Source organism: Equus quagga, chromosome 5 (assembly GCF_021613505.1).
Source record: "Equus quagga isolate Etosha38 chromosome 5, UCLA_HA_Equagga_1.0, whole genome shotgun sequence".
In the NCBI taxonomy this organism is placed as follows: Eukaryota; Metazoa; Chordata; class Mammalia; order Perissodactyla; family Equidae; genus Equus; species Equus quagga.
The window spans coordinates 381,435-406,641 of NC_060271.1; the positions used below are offsets into that span (position 1 = coordinate 381,435).

A 25,207-nucleotide genomic window follows, 5' to 3' on the forward strand; every position below is an offset into this window, starting at 1 on the left:
AGAAATCTGGGCTGGAAGTCCAGAGCTGATATGGCTAAATGATGGTTTCAGGGATCCAAGTTCCTTCTCCCTCGTTGTTCCACTGTCCCCGAGGGGTGCCTTCAGTCACATGGCATTCCAGCTGGGGAGGGAAGAGAGCTGAGGAAAGCATGCCTGTTCTGTTGACAGGCAGATATCACTACTCTTCACATCTCTTTGGCCAGAACTTAGCTAAGTGGCCCCACCTAGTTACAAGGGAGTCTGGGAAGTAGTTACTTTTCCCCCCTTGGATGGTAAATGTAACAAGATAAAATATGGGGTTTTGTTAATAAAGGAAAAGAGGAGAATGGCTACCGAGGGATAAGTAGCAGCCTCTGCCAAAGAAAACCCAGAAATGTTCTGGCTTCCAAGATAATACAAAATGTCTAAATTCCACTGGTGAAACTGGAGATGTAAAAGGCACAACAAAAATCACTTATACATCTTGTACACCAAAAAAATTCAAAAGAAACATAAAATTAGAAAAATTAAATTAATGCAATTATTCTTTGCCAATCTAAATATTTTAGGTCCTTTATTTAAAGCAGAAAATAAATGAGCACTTGTACCCACTAAAAATCCATCAGAATCATAAGACACAGAATCAGAAAGTTTATTTACTTAAAACATTTCACAACTATTACATTGTTATCAGACAATAATTTATTTAAAATAATATCCTAAATACTTACAAAAATAAATCAAGTATTGCTTCTATTTTTCAAGTGTCAAAGTCTTTGTCATAGAAAATAGGAATAACCTTTTATAAACTAAACATTACATTTAAGCTACATCAAGTTTATAACTACACACTATTTTCTTCTATGGTTTTGTTTTACAGATTTCCAAGCTAATTTTCTCAATGCACAGGTTCATAATAAGAATGTATGCATACAACCAGATACACACATTTCTACGTATGGATGTTTCTCATTAAATCCAGAGAACCTCACACAGACATAGTGCGGCCACAGGCCCAGACGTGCCGCAACACAGACACAGTCTAGGTGTAGAAGCGTTACCCAGCTGCAAATCAGCGCGCCAGTTATCAAAGATGATGATTATCCTCCCGACGGAGCCTCAGCTTAATGTTTCTAGACATTAATTCTTAATCCATACTAAATCATTAGTTCAACAGACTTGCTCATTGAAAAAATAGAGTGAACTTCAAATATTTCTCAATACATTAAGTTAATCTCAGGATGAACATCAATTGTCATAAGCATATACACTTTTTATTTTAAAAGGAGAAAGGAATATTAATCTTAGAGCAAATCTCAAAATTAAAGACCCTTTCCAAATTTGTCTGTGGTTTTGCTTTACCATCACTGGGACATTCCATTCCTGGTAAAATAGGTAAAAATGCTGAATTTCTCTTCCCTGGTAAATGCACTCTAGCCTCACTTACAACATGGACATGTAAAAATCATGGTTCATGACAAATACTTACAACGCTTTACCACCCACAGGGCGTCAATCTCCCTACCTCAACCAGATGTGGAAAAGAATCTCACTTCTGCTCAGTCCCTGAATTTGTTTCATTAGTCACAATAATAAAAAACTTTAAATTACATTAGTCTTGCATAAATACTCATGTATCAAGCACTCAAAATTCTACCTACCAACTAGAAAAGTGATAAACCACAAAATTTGTTTTTTCTCTATTAAGAAAAAAGAATCTAGCCTTATATCCTTATTCAGAAATTGTATCAATTATCTAGAAATTCCAAGTATAATAATCAAAAGTTAGGAGCAATTCAACTGTGAAAATACTAATTTATTGAAATTGACGTTTTACAACAAATTCCATTAAAAGGGAGCTGGAAGAGCTGGTAAAATCTCAATATAGGCAAGTAGTAAACACCGAAGGAGCAGATGACGCACATTGACCAAAATATACCAAAAAGCCATAATATTTAGACAACCTTAATTAGCATGCTAAAATATTTTCAAAGGCTTATTTTATTTCACTAAAAGTTGCCGGCAAGCAGCGACTACAAGCAGATACAAAAATGCAAACCAACAATCTGACTGCACCGATAAAAACATCAAACTCTAAGAGGTAGTCAACAGAAGGAACCCTGATAAAGCAAAATATCCTGCCAGGTGCTCCCTAAGCTCAGAGATCCCAAAACCGTATGAAATTCTTGTATTTTCAGTGATTAGAAAAAATTTACGGACAAAGAATCTAAAAACCAAGTATCTAAGTGAATAATGCTGTAAATGGAACAATACTCATATCTGCCAAGAAAGGCTGAGAATAAAATCCAGGCCAGAGGTCTGGAGCCTGCAGGCCCAACGTGGCCTACCACCAGTTTTAGTAAATAACGTTCTACTGAAACAGCCTCAACCGTTTTGTCTACACACTGTGCACGGCCGCTGCCTCCACACTTAACGGCGGTCCAGTGCTGGTGACAGGTCATATGGCCTGCAAAGCCTAACTGTTGATCATCTGTCCCTTCACAGAAAGTTTGCTGTATGCAGAAAGTTGTCTATACATACGCTGAGAGGCAGGAAGCTGCTGAACAGCACCGGGAAGACTGACTATGAACGTCACAACGTAAGGTATTCAACTGTAAGGAATGCAAGATGCTGGTTACGTGACAATTCAATTCCTTTTCATATCTGAAATAGTCCTAGCATTTTTCTTCTTTTTATTTTTGTGGCCTAACATCAGAGGATTTCCAAGTTATTATAAAAAGATTTAGTATGGTGCTGTCCAATAGAACTTTCTGCAATGATGGAAATATTTCATATCTGCTCTGTCCAATACTGCAGCCAGTAGCCACATGTGGCTAGAGAAGATTTGAAATGTGGCTGGTGCTATCAAGGAACTGAATTTTTAATTTTAATTCATTTAAATTGCCACATGTGGCTTGTGGCTACAATATTGGGCGGCACAGATTTAACGCAACTAAGCTAAAATTTCCAAGTGTGATTCTTAAAAATGACAAAAAAGAATTAGAAAGTAACACCTTTGAAAATAAGAGATTTGAGCAGAAATGAACTCAATACCATAAACTCAGCCCAAGATAGATTCCTTAGTCAGTAAACAAAATCAAGCTGTTTCCAGGTGTTTCATCACTGTGCTCTCTCTTTTTGGTGAAGAGGTAAAACTATTAGGCATCTTTTTATAGCAGAAGCCCAGATAATTTTATGCTTAAAAGCACTAAAATTATAATCTTCATTAATTATATTAAAAGTAAGTCGATGCTTTGAGCATACTTTTTAGTTTGCTCTTCATCAGTCATCTCCTATTAAAGTCAGTTCATTTCTATAAGCTCAACAATTCAATTGTACTGTAGACAAGCCCCTGTTTACAGTAGGTACATATGAGAACTATGACCTCTTCTGAATCTGCAAAATTTCCAGTCAGTCACTTTTACTATGACAAAGTCATTTCAGCAGTCCAATCTTTCAAGTGTTCTATCTTCCATTACATGATAAAATATACCATTCAATGACAGCATCAGAGAGAGAGGTAAAACCTGTATATATCAAGTATAGTTCTCCATGTGCCTACCTCAAGGCTATTTTCATATGGACCAAAACAATAAAACAAATATAGATATATGTTTAAATTACACATGACTGATTACACATTGCAAATTAACCAAGTTACCAGTACAACTCAAAACATTAACCTAAAATATACACGGTCAATCTGAAGTTATAATACTCCCAAAGGACAGACGTTTGCTTGAGGTGGGTGCTCAATTACATCCCCAGTTATTCCACTGTGCTCCCTCAGGGAGCGAGCTAACTCTATATTTTGTTTTCAAAGTCAGCTGGCAAAATTAATTTCATGCATCTTGATTTTAAAACAGCTGATATCCAGCATCATAAACTTCTTTTACAATCTGAGAGTTGAAAGGTACAAAATACGTTAAGGGCACTTCTGTTTTGTTTGCTCGTGCAGTTTAATCGGCTGTCGCAGCAGGAACTTTGACAGAGAGGTTTCTCCTGGTGTGGGTGACGTGCCGCTGCTGTGCCAGGAAAGACCGCGCAGGGGTGCAGGTGCCAGCGTCTTGGCCAGCACCCCTGCCGCTCACAAGTCTAGATTCCATTCCCAGCTTCTGGAAGGCTAGACTCTGCACAGAAACAAATGAGCACATGACATAACTGTTGAGAGTGTGCAAAGTGCTATTCGCATCTATAAAGTTGTTTAACCCTCAAAACAATCCTATAAGGTTGGTGTTCTCCTCATTTTTTGTAAGAAAAAATAAGAGGTCAGAAGCTAATTTATCTGTACATGGTAATGCTGGTAAGAAAGATTGAAAATAAAGACATAAAACCCAGTTTCTCTATTTCAAATCACTAAATTTGAGATTATTATGAACAGTAGCTTAAAATGTTCCAGATTTAAACTTAAATACAACAATTTAAAAAAGTTTCCGAAGCATGTTTTTCTGTTTCGGCCATCATTCCACCCACTATGAGCAGACACAGCACCACAGAACAGCTTAGATCAATGGCGCTCCAAGTGTGGTCCCTGGATTGACTTAGAACCAGTGAGAATTTGTTAGAAACGCATATTCCACCTGGACTCCACCCAGCCCTAGCGCATCAGAAGCTCTGCAGGTGAGCCCAGCAGTTTGTGTCTGAACAAGTCTTCCGATGCATGCCACAGTCTGAGAACGCTCAGCACAGTTCAGATTTCCTCTGGTCTATCTACATATCGATATATAACAAATTACTGTAGCTGTGGCTATTGGGTTTCTTAGTAAGGGAAGTCATTCTCTCTCACTAGATCACATAACACAATTTTACTGAACTTAGCATCACCAGTACCTAGTACAATACACAGAATATACTTGATGCTCAAAAAACACAGGCTGAAAAATGAATAAATAATGCATTATTTGGCTCTAATAGTTTTAATGATTTATGTATCAAGGGGCCACAGAGGAAGAAAGAAAATAATACACAGTCCCCAATCTTACCTAGGATGACTAACCCATGAAGGAAGGTTGTGAGAACACCTCACACATAATTCCCTTCAAGGCCTTGCTAAATGAAGCCAGATTTTACCAAAATGTGAAGAGAGGAAATGAGCACAGACAAAAAGTATGGAGGCATGGAGGACAAGGCAGGTTTGAGGAGGGACAACTAAGTCTGTGTAGTGAAGAGCATCTGTGCGGAGTCTATAAACCGATCTTCTCTCACACTAAATAAGAAACAGCTAAGGGAGATAATGGGTGCACTGTTATCTATTCTAGCTGATTAGAACAACCCAAAAGAACCATATGGATCATGAAATGCTACGCTTGAACACATCCCACTAAGGCTGACAAAATAAAATACATTCCAAATTATTTACTTTTTTTTTTGCAGAGGAAGATTGGCCCTGAGCTGACATCTGTTGCCAATCTTCCTCTACGTTGTATTCAGGGTGCCTCCACAGCATGGCTGATGAGTGGTGTAGTCTGCACCGGGGATCTGAACCTGCAAACGCGGGCTGCTGAAGCGGAGCACGTCAACTTAACCACTATGCCATGGGCTGACTCCTAAATTATTTTATATGATTTTCTCCTTGTTAGGATAGATAGACAATTATTGAAGAGTATTACCAGATTAAAAAAAATATATATTAAGGGACATACTCAGAGGCTTTAGGGGGTGTTAAAATAAATGTTGAGTACTGGAATCACTTAATTTTGCATTATCTAAATATTCACATTTCTACAGAAACTCTTTATGAAGCACAAATTAAATGTTTTAGCTCAAATAAAGCAATTTAAAACATATTTATAGGGGCTGGCCCCGTGGTCGAATGGTTAAGTTTGTGCGCTCTGCGGCCCGGGGTTTCCCCAGTTCCAATCCTGGGAGCAGACATGGCATCACTCATCAGGCCATGCTGAGGCGGCACCCTACATGCCACAACTAGAAGGACCCACAACTAGAAATACACAACTATGTACCGGGGGGCTTTGGGAGAAAAAGGAAAAATAAAATCCTTAAAAAATATTTATAAATTGTTGTGTGTGCTTCACATGTATCAACTAGAGGTTGATGAGTTACAAAATTACTGTAGTGATTTTTGAAAGTCAACTAAAAATATTAAACTAAAATATACAGTTAATTAGGATTGTGACCAACATTTAAAGCACATAGAATATGACAGAAGATAGCACTGCCCCTCTCAGGGTAAGTCAGGCTCAGTCACACAAGTAAACATGCACACGTACTGATTTGTGGTTTAAAATACATTTCCTGCTGTGGTTCGTGGTCAAAATGTTTCATAAACACTGTTCCAAACATCCAATAATTGGCTGAATTTCAACTCACCTTATTATACCAGGCAGAAACAATGAGTTTTTCTTCATAATCACGGAATTTCGCTACTTTACATTCACTCTGGGAAAAGATATAAAGACTATTACAATCCTAGAAATAGACTCAAATTACTAAAAATGGAATCATCTCTTCACTCTGCTCATGATTGAGAGTATCTGAAGACTGCATTGTGAGGCACACCAAATAGTCAAAATGTGAACTGAATCATGGAGAAAGGCACACACACCACCTTTTGGAAAGAATAAGACTGAGTTGTAAATCTTTACTTCAGGAATTTTGCTGGTAGAACAGATATTAAATAAGAATGGTAACAAACAAGAAACTAGTGATTCTTATGCTACTATCCCCTATGCCTAGAGGAAAACGTAACAATGGTTTAGGTGGCAAAACAGAGCTGCACTTACAGAGGAGTCAAAACAAAGGAGAAAAAGGATGTAGTAAAAAATACCCCCCAAACCCTTTACAATCTCCTATACAGCTTAGCACAAATTTTTCTCTCTTAATTCTTGGTGACCCGTATACTAGACTGCCCGTGGCCATATTCCCATGCCATCCTAGAGACTGACATCCATTTCTTGATAACTCTAATACAGCCAATTCTGTAATTTTGTTGAGCTCATATAAAAAGTTAGAATCTTGAAACACATGAACACTCCTACAGCAAGATGCTCATGTTCTAAAGTCACACAGGAACGAGGAAGGGAAGAGGCGCTCTTCTGCTCACATCCACCTCAGGCGAAGACTGCCTGAGAGGGACGGCAGGCAGAATAACCTCTGCTATTTATACCACTTTTCTCCTTTTTACTTTTTGCAGTGTGTGTACTGATGAATCCACATACAGTAAGGGTCCATCTGCTGTGACTGAACTGAATTTTCCCTCAGAGCCCTATGCTTAGTGGCACCAATTGCCATCGTACTCGTTAGGGAGCTGCACCTCAAGCATCGACAACCATGTACATTCTCGTTGGCTTTCACTGGGAAGTGAATAATCAGAGCAGCTGAGATTTCAGAGTCATTCAGTCCAAGTCTCGTTATTTTACAGACGAGGGGACTGAGGACCGGGAGAGGTGATGACTTTAAGATAAGTTACCAAGAAACCCTGGCCTCCGAGTTACGTACTGTTTAATGCGGGGGTGCAGAGATATAAGATACAGCCCCTGCCCTTGAAGACACTGACACACGCCAAAAAGAAAATCAGTGCTACTGTGGGTGAACTCATGAGTTCAAAGTACATGGAATCATTATGGAGAGATAACTAACTCTGTCTAAGGAATACGGAGAAAGCTTCGGAGAGGCAGACACATTTGAGTTGGATCCTGAGGAATGAACAGTATTTCTTCAGAGACACCTCCACCAGGTGCTTTTTACAACACTTGACACGGCCTGCTCAAGAAGCTACAGCAAGCACACATCAGGCTGGTGTGTACTCCGGATGTTAAAATCTTTAAGTCTTTAAGCAAATTATTTCCACCACAGTCGATATATACTGGCTCAGAAATAACACAAAGAAAACAGTAAATGAATATAATGTGTTTCTCTGAAATATAACATTCCTAGTTAATTTAAAAAGAAACCAACTATCAATTATGAGAATTTCAAGGCTAATGAAAAGAGATCTTCACATAGTGAGGTATACGAGGTAACTATTCAGGTTCAAAACTCATTCAGCTTGAACTGAAGAAGCCTGACGTAGGGCCTGTCATGCACACATTGTACATCCTTAACCATTAAAGAATGCACTCTCAAGACAAGAATGCATACTCCCCCTCCTACGCCAGTATTAGTCTCTTTCTCAACATCAGGGTCATGTTGATCTGCTAAGGTGCAACTGAATACCTCTTTGAAACTTGGATGAGTATGTGTCCTGAGCACATTTAATGCACGTTCTTTGTTGTAAAGGTATAAGCCTGTGCTGAAAACCAGGCTGCCCTGGAACATTGTCTTCCTCGTGGAAACTGCCTTCCCGGAATATGATCCTCATTATGGTTCAAGTGAAACTCACCTTACCTCTCCTATCCACAGAACAGTTGTTGGTTATTTTGCACTGACATTTCTTGGTGTAGTCGGCAAGATTTCAGAGAAACCCACTGGACCACCTGGGATCTACTTTGAACTGGTGCTCAGTACCACACAGGCCCATGAGAGCCCCCAGCTTCACAGCACTCTTCAGGTGCCCTCAGTGAGTTTCTCCTGAAACCCAGACCTCCTTACTTAAGCCATAGTGACTTTTACTTGAGCTCTTTCAAGTCTAAGACTAGGCATCTTAAGGGGGTAGCGGTACACTTTCTAGGCAGGAGAAACCTGTGGGGAACTGTGGAGGGACTGGGACAGGGTGAGCTTTTTAATTTGGCCTTAAGTTGGAAAAAACTGTGTCCATAAAGTCTGAACAAACTGTTTAATAGCAAAATGAGAGACCAAAAACCCATTCAGCACCAAAGAGAAGGGACACCAGCTCCTCCTAGCCGTAGGGCATCGTCAGGCAACTGAGAACCTAGTGGGAGTGTCTGAGGTTGAGCCTCACGTAGTGTGGAGGTCCCACAGGGAATTCCAGCATGACCCTTCACTCCAAGGAACTCACAGCTCGTCCAGGGTCGTGTACACGAGCACTGGCATCCATGTGCTCTGACTCCCACAGTAGTTTTAGACTGCTGGCATGAGAAACCTTGGTACATAAGAGAGTGTTCACAACCCTTTTTCTGACCCACTACACTGTCCTTAGAAATTGTTCAGACTTTGTAGTAAAACGAAACCAAAAGAAAATGGGAAATCTTGCTTCTAAAAGCCGACTAATTCCAGAGTGGACAGCCTCCCCCTGGAACTCTGGCTGGTTTCATGTATAATACGTAAGGATCTGATACTTGCAAGTGCTTAACAAAATGGGGATAAATGGTTGGATGTTCGGATCAAGACAAGCTGGGACAATTTAAAATTACAGTGGCCACTTCAGGGCTCCTTTGAGCCTCCAAAACTTGCACATTGGCCAGTAGAGGGAACGTTCCAATTAGGTAAGATCATTTAAGAAGTGCACTTATTAACTCATGGGTTTACAGACACTCCCATCATCTACCTTCAAAGGACGGCCCCATATGAGCCCCTCCCAGGGTTAACGAGACTCTGATGTTCTGGGAAACTGCTGTGTTAAAGATTAATGGAGCTGTTCAATACTGTCAGGCATACTTACTGTTTGTCCCGGCTAAAACCTGACAAGATATTTGAAAGGATTTAGCAACTTATGATCAAAAATTCAGCCAAATTGGAAGCTGATATTGAAAGCCTGACGGAATTTTTTTTAGGCTTTCTTCCCTAAGCTAAGATAAAACTATGTACCCAGAGGGAAAGAATCAAATTAAGGATAATGTAATCGGATGCTTGTGTCAGTCCTTTGGTAAGTAACTAACCTCCCCTGTTTATCTCAAAAGAACTTGTGACCTCTCTGGGAGCTATTATCTAGGCCATCCCACATTCCTAAGACTGAAAGAAAGAAAGAAAAAAGGGAAAAGAAGCCTTTGGAGATGCAGGCTGTTAAGAAAGCACCCTTGCCTCAAAATTTAAGGAAAGTTTTAAAAACAGAGGTTGTAAAATCTTTGCTGCATGTGTCTGTGTGTTTAGGTGTGAGTCTGTATGTGTCTATTAGAAATGTTTCTATATTATATTATAAATATAGATATTTTCTACCTCCAGATGGTATAATTTCTGAAAGAGCTCTACTTAATTGGCTTAAAGTAAGTGCTTATATAAATGTAATAGAAACTAACCCAAACGTCTTTCAAGTTAATGTGATATAAAATAATCTTTGGTAAACAAAAGCTTATTTAAGTTTGCTGGTTTGATTGAAATAAGCATGTCTTCAAAGTTATCAGCATTGGCTATGATGCAGACATGCAGCTTTTTTTCTACCTCGATTATTAATCAAATAAGCTCATGTTATCTCTGTCACAAAGCTTGTTAGAAGAAATAATATTTAACTTGGAATGATACCTAATTTTGCCTAATGTCTCATGAAGTCTTGTGGGCAATCTAAATAATTACTGAGAACAAGTAAACTACATGTGAAAGAGACAAAAGCTTTGGATGAATTTTTTAACAACATTTATGTTACGGTGTATGTACTTCAAAAACCACTTTGTTAATTTAAAATCTTAGTTTTGCTAAATTAAGTTAAATGACAAAATTTATTGAGTCACCAGATCATTTCCACATAAGATATAATATTAGATATTAATTACTAAACATAGATTTATTTACTTTTGGTTTCTTATTACAGAGAAACTGGAAAACATTCGGGTTTATTAATAAACATGTTTGTGCCATGCAGAGATTTTCTAAGAGAAACCATGTTTCTAGGCAGTATTTGTGGATCTGCCAATCCACAGGATGCCAATACAAAAATTAAAGAAAGTAGGATGTATGTTTTCAGTAAAGAAGATTTAAGGAATAGAGATATTTTTGTTTATTTTCTTAAGACAGATAAATTTGTCATAAAATACTAGGAAGGAAAGAAAGCATAGAACAAATTCTGAACGTATAAAAAAAGTTATTAAAAGTTTGTGGAAGAGGAACTCTGAGGAAAGAATTTTGAGAATGGTCCAGTTGGCTAAGATTAAATTTAATTAAGTAAATGAGTTTTAATATTAAAAGTTAGCAAATGTAAAATTAAAATTTTGGGTTTTTTCTCTCAAAGGATAATTTTCTTCAACTTTTAGTGTGCTCTTGATAAAGAGAATATAAAAGGTTTTCCTTTACCTTTGAGTAGTCTGCCTGAAAGCAGGGATTTTGTTTTATCAAAATAATTTTCTATGTCCAAAAAGCTGAGCCTCTCTATTCAGGGAGCCAAGAGGTTTCTTCCTCCAACTGTTTTACCTTTTGTGTTCGCAACATCTTCTGTTGTCACCCTGGTTAAATAGATAACTAAGCATTGCTTCCGATTTGACCAAGTGTTTCAAAACCTTTTGATTTTTTTTTTTTTTTACAAACTTCTCCAAATATTTAAATCTTAAATAAAGTCTTTCTTTTTACTTGAAAGTAACTTTGAGAATTTCTAATGGGCCCTGGGACTTCTCAAAGAATTTGTTCTCTCTTCTTACAAAGAGTGAGCTACTAAACTAATTAGGTTTATTTGGTGTGGTACATTGCATGGGAAGAAATGTCAAGTAAACGATGATCAACTTTCTTAGGTTATGTTGGGTAGGTAAATACTATTCATTATCTTAACCCTGCTACCCTGCTTCCAGCACCACAGGAGGAAAATGACCATGGCTGCATTTTATTATCTCATTTGGTTTAAAGATGGGTCTTACTTAAAAGATAATCAGGGACAGGGGCTGGCCCCGTGGCCGAGTGGTTAAGTTCGCGCGCTCCGCTGCAGGTGGCCCAGTGTTTCGTTGGTTCGAATCCTGGGCGCGAACATGGCACTGCTCATCAGACCACGCTGAGGCAGTGTCCCACATGCCACAACTAGAAGGACCCACAACGAAATATACAACTATGTACCGGGGGGCTTTGGGGAGAAAAAGGAAAAAAAAAAAAAAAAAATCTTTAAAAAAAAAAAAAAAAAAAAAAAGATAATCAGGGACATTACTGGGCTGGATATCCTGTCTAGCCTGGAGAATGTCCACTGCTCTCTGTTAACCCTGCTAACCCAGTGAAAGACTTCCTTCTACAGGCTCAAGAAATCGCCAAAGAAGAAGAGAAACAAGTACAACAACAAAAAATGGGAATTTCTGACACCACCATGCAGATGTGGTTCAGGCTGGATAACAAACCATAGTACAATTGTGGTTTGTTAGAACACAACTGCCACTGCTCCAGCACATACATCAATCACCCATTAGGCACCTGAAAGGGTGGTTTTATGGGGAAAATGGTATTTTTGGAAACTTTCTCCTACAGTGGCTCAGAAAGCATATGCTGGTTGTACTATATGTCCTAAATATAATGCTGAGAAAACACTTCATTGGTTGCAAGGTCACTTTCCCCTTCCTAAGGGACCTTTTGAGGTATGGCAATTGAACTTTGTTCAAATACTGCTATCTCAAGGATATAAATATCTTAGTAATAATCTGTGCATTCTAACAGCTGTTGCCAAGCTTCCTCTCCTTAAGGCTAGATGAGCTCATTTAGTGTTCCACTGGTATGGAACCACCTAGAGGCTATGTTCGTTCCTTCTTTGGGGCTAGAAGATGTTATACCATATATAGAAGCTCTGATTAAATTTACTCAACAAATCCTTAATGACAGTCAAACAGGAATAGCCTTAACAAATACTGAAATGTCTTTAACAAGAAAGGCTGTCCTTCAAAATAGAATGGCCTTAGACATTTTAACTGCATCCCAAGGTGGTACATGTGCAATCATTCAAACTGAGCATTGGGTTTTTGTACCTGACGAATCTTCCAATGTGTCATCTCTGCTAAAGCACCTGAAAAAGCAGGTGAATGCCCTAAGCGACCCTATACCTCGTCTTCATTTGTTTAGTTGGCTCCCTTCCAGTATTGCCTCCCTTTTGTGATATAGATTGCAATTCTTATCATTTCTTGGAATTTCTGTATTAGTCATAGTATTGAAACTAATTATTGTTTTCTTTACTCAGTGTTGTAAGACTGGCATGCAGGCTAGAGTAATGATTGCCCAGCGCCTTGAGATGGTCAATTGATCTTACAACACTGGACAAATTTCCTTTACTGATAAAGACTATGTCTAAGAACTCATTTTAAACTAATCATTCCAAGTATTGAATTATCTGTCCTAGAATTGTTATAAACAATGTAACCATAGGAAGTCATGTAAAACTACATGTACAATGGTTGTGTGATAATCTAAAAATTGACAAGTTACATAACCTATGAAACTCTTCCTCTGCTAATATATACCTCTATATTTGTCAACTATATCTGACTATTTCCCCCCAACATGGATAACCGGCAAATCAATGAAATAAAAGCCTAGCACTGAGGGACACGATGGACCCAGGGCAGGCAGCAACCATCCAAGCACCGAGGGACAATATTTTGATCATCAATGCTTTCCATCAAAAGATTACTGATTAAAAGGGGAAATTGACAAAAGATTTTCACATATTGAGGTATATGGGGTAACTACTTGGGTTCAAAACTAACTCAATTTGAACTAAAGATGCCTGACTTGTGGCCTATCAAACATACAGCACATCTGCTTTAACCATTAAAGTAAAGAATGCGCTCTCTTAAGAATGGGCATTTCCTCTCTTACGCCAGGATAGGTAACACCCTATTGGTAATGCCCACTGACTTTAAAAACAGTATCAAATCTCACCAGTGTGTTAAAAATAGTAGTTTTGTAAAACACTTTGTAAAGGAAACCAGAACACGTCCAGTTACAAAATGTAAGAATATACAATATTGTACTGACATACTTAACCCAGCTAGTAAAAATAATATAACTACTATGCAAAAATAACTTAAACATTTAAAGACTCAGCTAATGAATGACACCATGCCATTACTAACATAACTTTGTGTGATTAATAACCAAGACTGCCACTTCGGTTCAAAGGCTTACTGGAATTCTGTAAGTGCTTCCTTCTAACAGGAATTCCAACTGACAAGTTTCCTTAGGTTCAGGTGAGCAAATGGGAGAAGGTAAGAGAGAATACAAATCTGGTTAACTGTATCCAGTTCCTTTTTTAAAAGGTATGCTTGGTTTCTTTATTTTTCTTTCAGAATGAACTCTCATCCACATAATTTTAAAAGGAGCATTATAGCAGGAGTCCACTAGAAACTAGGGGCATCCACATGATTGGCTGTTGTAGAAGGAGAGAGAGACAGTGGAGCAGGCACATGAGCTCAGGGGCCAGTCCTCTCGGTGGTGAGATGCTTTGTAATAAACACACTGACAGTTCTAACTTCTTGTGCAACCTGATCATTAACAGCAAATATATGACAGCATGTATGACAGGATTACACAGAATAATTAAGAGGAGATGTGTGAATATGGAAGTTTTACCTCCAGAATCTCAATTCTTCTCTCTTTCTCTGCCAACTGCTTTCTAAGTAGCATTATTTCAGCTGATGCTGGATTTAATTTGGGATCTAAAGTTTTTATTACCTGTTTAAAGAAAAGAACAAATATTTTATGTCCATTTTATGTTATCAAATATTGAAATATAAGAACAGAGTATATAAAATCTGTGTAAGTAACATGGAAAATTTTCCAGAAAGTGATCCAGGAGCTAATGATAGCTCGTTTTGCAATCTAATTTGAGTAACAAAAATAACATTCTATAAACGAGAAATGATGTAAAATTCAGTACAAAAATGGGAATATCTTTGTCCCCAAACTTACATTCTCCACAGCTGAGAACGCAGGGATAGCTACTGAGCCTTGTCAAACTTTGAGCACTGCGATCTTGAAATAACCCTTCCCATATTTATCTGACGAGTATTTTTTTAAAAATTAAGATAAATTCAATAATTATATGGGAACTTGCTAATTGTAAAAAGTGTAAACACACACACACAAAATTCTTAGTAACAATCTTTTTTTAAATTTTTTTTTTGAGGAAGATTAATTAGCCCTGAGCTGCCAATCCTCCTCTTTTTGCTGAGGAAGACTGGCCCTGCGCTAACATCCATGCCCATCTTCCTCTACTTTATATGTGGGATGCCTACCACAGTGTGGCTTGACAAGTGGTGCATAGGTCTGTGCCTGGGATCTGAACCGGTGAACCCCGGGCTGCCAAAGCGGACCACATAAACTTAATCACTAAGCCGCTGGGCCGGCCCCAGCAACAATCTTTTTTACTACGGTTATTTAGTTAAATCTAATTGAATATATAAGACCAATATAATAGACATTGGTGATTTTATCTGCAAACCCTAGGGTGCTCGACCATATTCATGTAAATTACTAAAAGTTAGACAAAAAGAGATATGTGAGCAGAATGTTGTTCAGAGACTCAACTAACATATGTACTCAGCAGTATGGTTAGAAATCACCTCAGAAACATCAAGTATAAATTATAGGCAAAAATAAGTTTCCAATAATAAGCTCATCTGTATGATGTAATTACAAATCTACTAAAAAAGGTTTAAAATTATTTAAAGATTTAGGAAAAGTTCATTTATATTTATAACGGTAAAAAAAAGAAGACTTAGGGGCTGGCCCGGTGGCGTAGTGGTTAAGTTTGCGTGCTCTGCTTGGGTTGCCTGTGGTTCGCAGGTTCGAATCCTGGGCACAGACCTACACACGACTCATCAAGCCATGCTGTGGCAGCATGCCACATACAGAATAGAGGAAGACTGGCAAGGATGCGAGCTCAGGGACAATCTTCATCAAGTGAAAAGAGAAAAAAAAAGAAGACTAGAAGTTGATATGCCTAAAAATTACTGTGATTCATTCAGAACAATTTGCTGTGTGCCCACTGTGGCGGATGGGGAAGCAGCAGGTTATGAGAGACCTGGCACCTCTCCTCAGAGTTCACAGCATACAAGCAGACACACTAAAGATTTTCAATTGTGATTTAATTACAAAGAACACATTATAATCTGTCACCTCTAAGGGATAAAAAGTAAGATTGTGACTCTTCCATATTTTCTGAATTTTCTATCATGGACTTAAACATCCCCCCTACCCCCCCAATAATGTAAGGAGGAAAAAATGAAATCATTTTTACCAAAAAAGAAACTGTCTTTTAAATGATAATACTCAATGATGGAAGAACATGGTGTTCATTGTCACTGCTTTGTCCAATTAGTTCTAATCCTCTTAGAATATCATTAGGAAATACATATCAAACATCTTATTAAAATGTTTTTACCCTTTGACCCAATAATTCCATTTGACCCATTAACAAAGGAACAAGGTTAAGATAATAAACCAAAATAAAGGAAAGCTGTCTGCCTATATTTCCAGGGCTTGGCATAAGAGGCACTCAATAAGTATTAAATCACATTCATATAACATGAGAAAATTACTATTTTAAGTTTAAAAATACAAATTATATGTGATATAATCATACAATTCATGTGTGTGTCTATTATGATCAACAACCGTGGAGATAATATGCATTGAAAAAAAATGCACTGTTAAGAAAATACACCAAAACATTAACAGCAGTTGTCTCTGGGAACCTTTCTATATTTTATATTTTCTACTAAAAGCATGCATACTTTTGTAACTGAGAGAAACTGAACTGTGGCAGAGACTGCCTGGGTGTTTACCAAGCCCTGCCTCCCTGGAATTTGGGTGTGGCTATGTGCCTAAGTTCTGCCCACTGAAACGAGAACGAACATGGTAGACACCGTTTCCAGGCCTGACCCATTGCCTGTCTCCACGCACTCTAGGCTGCCTTCCCTCCTCTACCAGCTGGATGATGTCGAGTGAACCTGGGAACCCTGTGTCGAGGAAGGCAACGTCTGTCAGCTTCGGACTCTGAACGACTGCATGGAGCAGAGCCCTGCCCCCGCTGAGGCCAAGAAGCACATTTCTCTCTCAGTAAGCCTTGAGATCTCGGGGCTTCTCTGTCGCTGCAGGGACTAGTCACACTTTAACTAATAAGTGTAAAATTTAAACATAAAAATAGGCAGACATATTAGCAGCACTTCAAAGCTTTGTCATAAATTTCTCTTCTTTTATTCAGTAAATAGAAAGGTTACATTAACATTCTCTGTGATAGAATATTTACATTAATTAAGAAAATATATCGTATTCATGGAAATAAAAGATTTTATGAGAATAGTAGTTACAGATATGTAAGTATGAAATAAGAAAAAAGAGCAATTAGTCTGGTGGATATTAGAATAGTGTTTAACTGTCTAATATAGACTAAATGCTAAAACAAATTCAAACAAGTTGGAAGAGCTAAATTTCCACAAAAGGCAAATTTTCACTTTAAGAGCTCAAGATTCCACTCATTGGAGAAATCATTTTCTCTAATGAGGGCACTGCGATCTGCGTGCTTGTTTCATGTGGTGCTGAGCGAGAGGGAGCAAGCACGAGGACACACGAGGAGGCTGACCGGAAGGCAGGGCAGTGGGGAGCTAAGTGACGCGAGACAGACACAGCAAGAGCAGTGCAGTCAGGCGGGACAGGCCTGGTTAGAACCCGGACCAGACAGGAGCTCTGAAAAAGCAGCCACTCACATTTCTCGCTTTCTCCAGGTACATTTTGTATCTTTCCTCCATGGCTTTCATATCTTCGTCTTTCTTCTGAAGAGCAGCTTCAAGTTCACTGATCTTTTGTACTATTATTGAAAATGAAATGAAACGTGACTAACTACTACCTATTTAAAATACTCCATCCTCAAACAAAAATTATATTTATCATATTAGTTTCTAAAGACTGATAAGAGAACTTAAAAGAGAAACCTTTTACTTCTTCTTTGTAGTGAGTTCTTATCTAAAACTTTTGAACTACCACCAATATATCCTTGATCATTTTCTATTACTTTTTCTTAAAAAAAATCTAGAATCTGCTTCTTTATCTAGCTTTTTTCTCCTGTCTATGAAGCATTTCACTGAGCAAGCACACCTTACAATGTGAGCACACCTATCCTAAGGGAAAATAAAGAATCTTTCCATACGTTTGAAGTTCATTTTAATCTGATTATAAATTATTTTATTTACATTTCCACAGTATTAACTGTATTATACCTTAAAATGTTTGATACTCCTATATATCAATCAGTTAATTTTATTAGATTTACTTTGTTTTTGCTTTAAGATTAGCTCACTTGTTAATTACTTAAATCACTAAAAATTATCATGGTTTTTATTTGCAAAGTATGTATCCAAATACTGTCCAAAGATTTACACACAGCTCTTGCAGCCTTCAAGAAGACTTGAACTAAGAAGGATGAGTCCTTAGGTACAGTCTGATGCAGGCTTTCACAAATACCTACCATTCTGGTTTACATCTGGCTGAAGATCTTCAATGAGCTCTTGTTTCTTCTGTAATTCTTCATGGACCTCTGTTAGTTTTTCCCTAAGTAGTGGAAAGAGCATGGAGCTTTGCAGCCAAACAGACCTAAGAATGAAACTGGCTTCTGCCACCTAACATCTGTGGACTGTGGGCAAGTCCCTTTCTGATCCTTAGCTTCCTCACTGTGAAGTGGGAAGGTGGCCTGCCAAATATTATGCGGTGGTTATGTAGACAGAAACTGCCTGCACACGGTCGATGCCAGAAATATTAAATTTTTTCCCATTGCCACCCTTGCTTCCTAAGAAAGTTAAAGAAAATATTTTAGAGGTTAAACATCCCACATTCCCACATAATCTAGTTGTGAGAGTTATCTACTTTGTAAACTCTTCAAATGACATAGTGACTGAAACATGGTGGAGTCTGGGATCACTGGCAGGCAGCTGAACCTGCCCCATGTTTTCTTTTCCCATTTTGGGGGCAGTGGTGAACATTCAATTGGCATCAGAATATTTGCTTTTATAAACAAAATCAGAAAAGGACATTGATTCTAGAAGCTTTTAAAATCCTTCCCCTCATATTTGAAATGAAATATCAGTTTTACTTACATATGAGCTTCCAACTTCTGCTTTAGTTTGCTGGACTATAAAAATTTTAAAAAGTTGCTGTAAGATAACTATCGTGACAAAGACAAATTTTCCAGACATCAAAAATCTCTTTACCTCCTTTTGAAGGTATACTATTTAAAATCATAAATGTTTCAAAAATTTGTATTTCTAATAGCATACTTGTAAAAACGTAAAAGTTTAGGTATTTTTTTACTTCAAAGGGGAAAGGAAAGGAGAACAGGAAATAAGGAAGACGATAGCAGAAAGCAAACTGCTTCACATTTTCGAATACAATGAGAATAAAATTTGAACTTGGAGAAAAATAGCAAATGCAAGATGAAAGTGATATATTGAGGAGTATCAAAGATTAAATACCTAAAGAATCATTTATCTAAAATACAAATTTTAAGATTTTTGGCCTTTAATGAAGAACAGACTTAAAGAACTAAAATAATTATCTTTATAATAAAACATTATCATTATTAATGCAAGCACTTTAATAGTAACATCAAAATGAACCAACTGGATTTTGTTAAAAAATAAAATTTAACATATAAAATTTTCTCTTTAAAAAAACAAGAATTTAAACTGCAATAGTAGTTCTGTATCATCTACTGAATAGCTAAGAGTTTAAAATACATAATCTGAAGTATAACTTAGATACCAATATATTTTTTTACAAAGATAAAGAAATTTAAAATCTTTAAAACACTGCAATCCAAAAGACACTCCCCCAAACAGATCCCATTTTAAAAGTATTCCCTAATGTGGCTTTTGAAAATATTTGTATTAGAGAGGTTACAATACCGTATATATGCACATATGAGATGCCGCCATGCATGAGACGATTTCTATTTTCCAAGCCCCCAGGGAAAAAAGAGAAAATAGAAAGTATATAAAAGGCAGAAAGGAAAAGCAATCCTTTCAACTTTCCTTTTCATCTCTCCTTATTCTCCATCGCTTTCTCCCCCATCCACACGGGTATGATAACCTAATTTTCTATCTAATCAACATCTATCTAACACCCACTAGCCCTATCTTTTTGTTGTTGTTTTAGTCAAACACATTCCTCCCTGATTATGACTTCTTTTCCCCTCTGCATATAGAGATCAAACTATAGAAACACTGCTGGGTATATTCAGATTTAGGCTGTTTGAGCTCTTAAGTCCTCTTATCTCTGCCCTCACAATATCTGCCACCAGAAACCACTGGAAATGGCAGAGCCGTGAGTCAGTATGGCAGAGGGAAGAAAGGTGGCAGGTTGTCTTCAGGACTGCATACGGCTTCTCTTCTTTGGCGGCTGCAATGCTCCACTTCACGAGTGCTCTTTGGGTAGAAATCATGTCTTATTCTCCCTTGCCTATTAGAAATTTTCCTCAGTTCTGACAGCTGATTACTCTCATGAGGGTTTTTCAAAGGCCAGCCCGGCTGGGAGCCCAGCAGGACTGTGAAGCCTCAATGGAAGCATGCTCTCCATCAGGAGCTGCCATGAACTTAGGTGTAGCTGCTGAAGCAGGACAGATAGAAATCAACTTCCAGTACACATGATCAATTGAGAGGCTCCAAGCTGGCAAAATCACTGCACCTGTTATGCAGATATATACGGTATTTAAGGAGACCCTGGGTGATCAGGGCAGCACTTTCAATAGAAGCTTAATTCGAGCATCAGGACCTATTCCAGAGAGTGCACAAGCAGAATTACTCTAATTTGTAAGCTGCTTACACTTTCTCCCTCAGGCTTGGCGCCGTGCTCCTGTAAGGACTTCTGCAGGTCCTCAATCTGCTGCTGCAGTTCTCGGACGCGCTCTTTGCTCAGCCTGTTGGGAGACGGACCACATGTGACTGTTTGTACCGAAAGTCAGAGTACTTAGGGATCTATGAAGGTGCATTCATGCAATTTAACTCATAAAGTATACATTTAATAGCAATAAAAAATGCCAAACAATTATTGGCCAAACAATAGATAGTGGAGTAGGCTACTCTCAAGGAAATATCCTAAAAAAAGAAGACTTTTTTTTATCCTGAAAGCACATATGGCCACATTTAAAACTGTAAGGTACTTATGCGTCAGTGAAAAAAGCATAACATTTCTGTACTGTATTCACTGGCATAAAAATTAGAAAACTAGCCCAATTTTCCTCCAGTAGCATTTTTGTTTTTCTTTAGGAAGATTAGCCCTTAGCTAACATCTGCTGCCAATCCTCCTCTTTTTGCTGAGGAAGACTGGCCCTGAGCTAACATCCGTGCCCATCTGCCTCTACTTTATATGTGGGACGCCTACCACAGCATGGCTTGACAAGTGGTGCATAGGTCTGCACCCGGGATCCAAACCGACGAACCCCAGGCTGCCAAAGCCGACTGCGTGAACTTAACCACTGCACCACCGGGCCGGCCTCCCTCCAGTTATATTTTTAATGAATGGAACTAGGTTGCCTTTTCCTGTTTCAGATTTCACAGTTTAGTGGGAGAAGAGGAAGGTCACCATTTCCCAACCATTCCTTCATGACTTTTTACTTAAATTAGAGACTGGCACTACCAACTAGGGCAGATTTTTAACTTGGCAAAATCTCATTCTTTAAAACTCTGCTTAAGAGTTCCTTCCACTGTAAGTTACCAGCAAGAGACAGCTGGTGTCTGTCTGACGTTCTCTGTTAATAGATATGACGCAATACACCTGCCCGTTCTAACTACCTTTGGCCCCCTTGCTGAGTTATCAGAAAGTACAGTAATCATCCACTCACACGTCCATCTTCCTACAGCAACTCTCAAAAGCTGAAGCTTAGCATCTCCAGTGCTAACTGATCCTGAACTCCACAGGACAATAATATTTACTGGTCGCTTCAGAAAGCTAAAACGTTATTCTTCTTTTAATGGTATACACACAAGTTTGAGAGACAAGGTTCAAGTGTCTCTGAAATAAATAAAGGTTGGTGAAAAAATTCAAACACCTTTATTGCAAGTATGTTATTTATAAGAGGCAGGTCAGCATCGTGGTTAAGAGCACAGACTGAGGAGTCAGGTTGACAGAGGGTTCAACGTGGGCTCCAGAACTTACACGCTGGGTAACTTTAGGCAAGGTACTTACCCTCCTCGTACCTCAGCTTCCTTATCGATGAAAAAACGATAATCACAGATACTACTTCAAAGAGCTATTGTGAGGACTTATCACATTAATACCAAAATAGTGCTTAGAAAAGCACCTGGCATATAGGGAGCAATATACAAATGTTGTATTTTTTTATATTATAATTTTTGAGCACCTCACCAGTATCAGATAAGTACACCGTTTGCTTTCAACAAGTTATCTATAATCTTCATGACAACCTGCAAATAGGTATCACCTCCAATTTATAGCTGAGGACACCAAGTGTGAATTTAAGCAACTTGCACAAAGCCAAATGGTTAATAAGTTTAAGTAGAGGTGGGATTAAAATTTGACTCCACAATCTATGTCCCATCTATGCACCAGACTGCAGTAGAAAACCAGACTGTCATTTATTCATGTGTTAAATTTTCTGTCTGTTGTGAAAATATCTAAATGAAATTCAAGAATAAGCAACTTGGTTAACAAAGTCTGCTAAAAGTAACGGGTTAGTGAGAGACTAAACACAAATTTAAACTTCTTTTAAAATCCCAATTATTTTAACTACAATGGTATTTTCCCTTTCTGTGCACCAAGACTTTGTGGTTGGGTAACGAAACTGCCACGACCGTCTAGAAAGGAGCGGGCCACCTTTGCTCGGTTTCCAGTTCGTTCATGCGGCGGTGCTTCTGCTCGAGCTGCTCCTGGAGCTCCTCGATGCGTTCGTTCTCGGTGCCTTCCTGCTGTAAGCGAAGCATCTTATTCTCATGTTGCAGTCGAATAAACACCTCCCTGTGGTTGAAAAGCAAAATTTGTTTTTAAATTTTTTTAAATGTAAGAGTTTTTATATTCTTAACTTTTTAAAAGAAGAAATTATTGTCCACTCAATAGTTGTCATTTTAAAATGTTACCAAAGCTTCTGAAAGTTTTTAAGAAAAGACTATGCACATTGTAAGACTATGTCTCAAAAAACAAGTAATAAACTTTTAAAGGTACAGGTATAAGATTATATTATATATCACTAAACGTTAAATATGCAAATCCCTAAGAGATAATACGAATTGTTTTACTTTGATAATTTGGAAACTATTCGCTGAAGGTAATAAATAGCACATCTTTAGAAAACATATAACTGAAAAGCAAGACTTCAGAAACTACAGCTTGCCCAAATGTTTTAAATACACTTTTATGATGACAGTCTCATGACTATCTCTAGATTTTTTGTTTTTGGAAAAATTTTTCAGTAAGGTTTCTATACACTTTTTTGTGTGTATGAGGAAGACTGTCCCTGAGCTAACATCGCTGCCGGCCTTCCTCTACTTTACGTGGGACGCCACCACAGTGTGGCTGACAAGCAGTGCGAGGCCCACACCCGGGATCCAGGCCCGTGAACCCCAGGCTGCTGAAGCGGAGCACGTGAACTTAACCGCGGCGCCATCGGGCCAGCCCCTATACATGTTTTTTAAAATGAAAATGATAGGAATGGTATTAAGTAAAAAAGTGATGCTTTCCTAACTGCTACCCTCAAAATCCCATTCACCAAAACCAACTAATTTCAATCTCAATTTCTGTTCTTCTGAACGCCAGCACCATAACTTTAAAAAATAGGCTCATATGGTTATTTTTAAATGATATTAATCTCACTGGATATTAATAACTAAAAACTGCAAGTTGGTTTCCAGTCCAGCATGTAAGGAGCTTTATCTTAACAACAAAACACTGAACAAACAGAAGATCAGCATTATGCAAAGTGAAAGAAGTCAGTCACAAAAGGCTGGTCACATACTGTATGATTCTCTGTACGCAAAATGTCCACAACGGGCGAACTGACAGAGACAAAGAGTAGATTACTGGTTGCCTGGGGCTGGAGTCGGAGGAGAGGCAGTAATGGAGAAAGACTGCTAATTAGGTACAGGGTATCTTTTGAGGGGGATGAAAATGTTCTGAAATTAGATATTCACTACTCTGTCACTATACTAAAAATCACCAAACTGTACATTTTTAAATGGGTGAATTATATACCAATAAAGCTGTTTAAATAAAGAGTAGAGTTTGAAGTAATAAATCAATAAAGCTGTTGCCACAAAAAAAAAAAAGAAAACCCTAAACATACCAGATTAGTCAAATGTCTAGAAGTAAACATAGCAGTCAAACACAAAGATAAAAGCTGGGTTAAGAGGAACCTCTAACATCTGTGTTTTATTTAACTTCTGCTTCATCTTCCTGCTATAATTGACAGCTTCCCTCCCATTTTTCTCACCATGTGGATTTGAACGCCTTGCATTAAAAGGGTTTTCAATAGAGTTTATGGACAGGAAAAGAAGTTCAACACAATAAAAGTCTTATTATAAAAGCCAGAATATGTTTTCAGCTAGTTTGTAAAATTTTACTTCTGATAAATTTTAAAACTGCTGTAGTAGTGCTAACAATCTGACTTAGAAAGTTCAAGCAGACGAGACAAAGTAATTTTGAGCTCTGCGACTCACAAAATGGCAAGTTTTAAAGGCTCAGAAATTTACAAAAAAAAGAGGAAATCACATTTCTAATATTAAGTATGGATTATCAATTAATAAAAATAAATTTACCTATATTCCACTGGCATAATCTCAGCAGCAAGATTCTCATAACTTTTTGTAGCAGATGCATCTAAACAACAGCAACAACAAAGAGATGAACATCTCAGTATTTCTACCCTTAAAAAAGGCTTTTCTGAATCCAACTCAATTCACCTGTTTGGTTTAGGTGGTCCTGCTGGACTTGTGAACATCGGAGCTCTTCGTTCGTCTCTTTCAGAGCATCACGCTGCTCTATTAGCCTCTAAAACAGAAGTGTTTATATAAGCCAAGTATTTAATTTTGCCCATAGGTAACATACTTTATACTTATAATAATTTACCTTAACAAGACAATTTGATAATTGTTGCTTAGTAAATGAAAAATAACAATCTTTCAGTTTTACCGCTAACGGTTAATTTTCTTTTGCATAAATCACATATGTAATAGTCTTTACACAACACAAAGCTTGTGATTTCCCCATTAGATAGTTTGTCTTTGAACCAAATGAATATAATTAAGCAACAGAGTACAAACAAGCAACTGCAGAGTAATTAACAAAAAGCATGGACTTTGGAGGCAAAGACATCATGGCTTGAGTTCCAGTTTCACTACTTCCCAGCGATATTATCTAGGCCAAGTTATTTGACTCTCTGACTTTACTCTCCTTGTCATCAAGTGGGAATACTAATACATAAACCCTTGAAAAAGTGTTTTGAGTAACAAATGAGGTAAATTTTGTGAAGCAAGCAGAGTAT

At 37.9% G+C, this 25,207-nt stretch overlaps 1 protein-coding gene across 2 annotated transcripts in view; it reads right to left on the reverse strand.

Moving 5' to 3' along the window:
• Nucleotides 1–610: 610 nt before the first annotated feature.
• Nucleotides 611–25,207, reverse strand: part of HOOK1 (hook microtubule tethering protein 1) — a 65,178-nt gene continuing 40,581 nt past the window's right edge. For both annotated transcript variants that reach the window (XM_046660869.1, XM_046660870.1), the window contains exons 13-22: nt 24,627–24,714; nt 24,483–24,543; nt 22,549–22,689; nt 20,539–20,632; nt 18,816–18,850; nt 18,191–18,273; nt 17,433–17,533; nt 14,296–14,397; nt 6,307–6,375; nt 611–4,109 (exon numbers count right to left, since the gene is read on the reverse strand). In XM_046660869.1, coding sequence (XP_046516825.1) covers nt 3,939–4,109; nt 6,307–6,375; nt 14,296–14,397; nt 17,433–17,533; nt 18,191–18,273; nt 18,816–18,850; nt 20,539–20,632; nt 22,549–22,689; nt 24,483–24,543; nt 24,627–24,714 — 945 coding nt within the window. In that variant the 3' untranslated portion in view covers nt 611–3,938. The remainder of the gene's footprint in view (nt 4,110–6,306; nt 6,376–14,295; nt 14,398–17,432; nt 17,534–18,190; nt 18,274–18,815; nt 18,851–20,538; nt 20,633–22,548; nt 22,690–24,482; nt 24,544–24,626; nt 24,715–25,207) is intronic.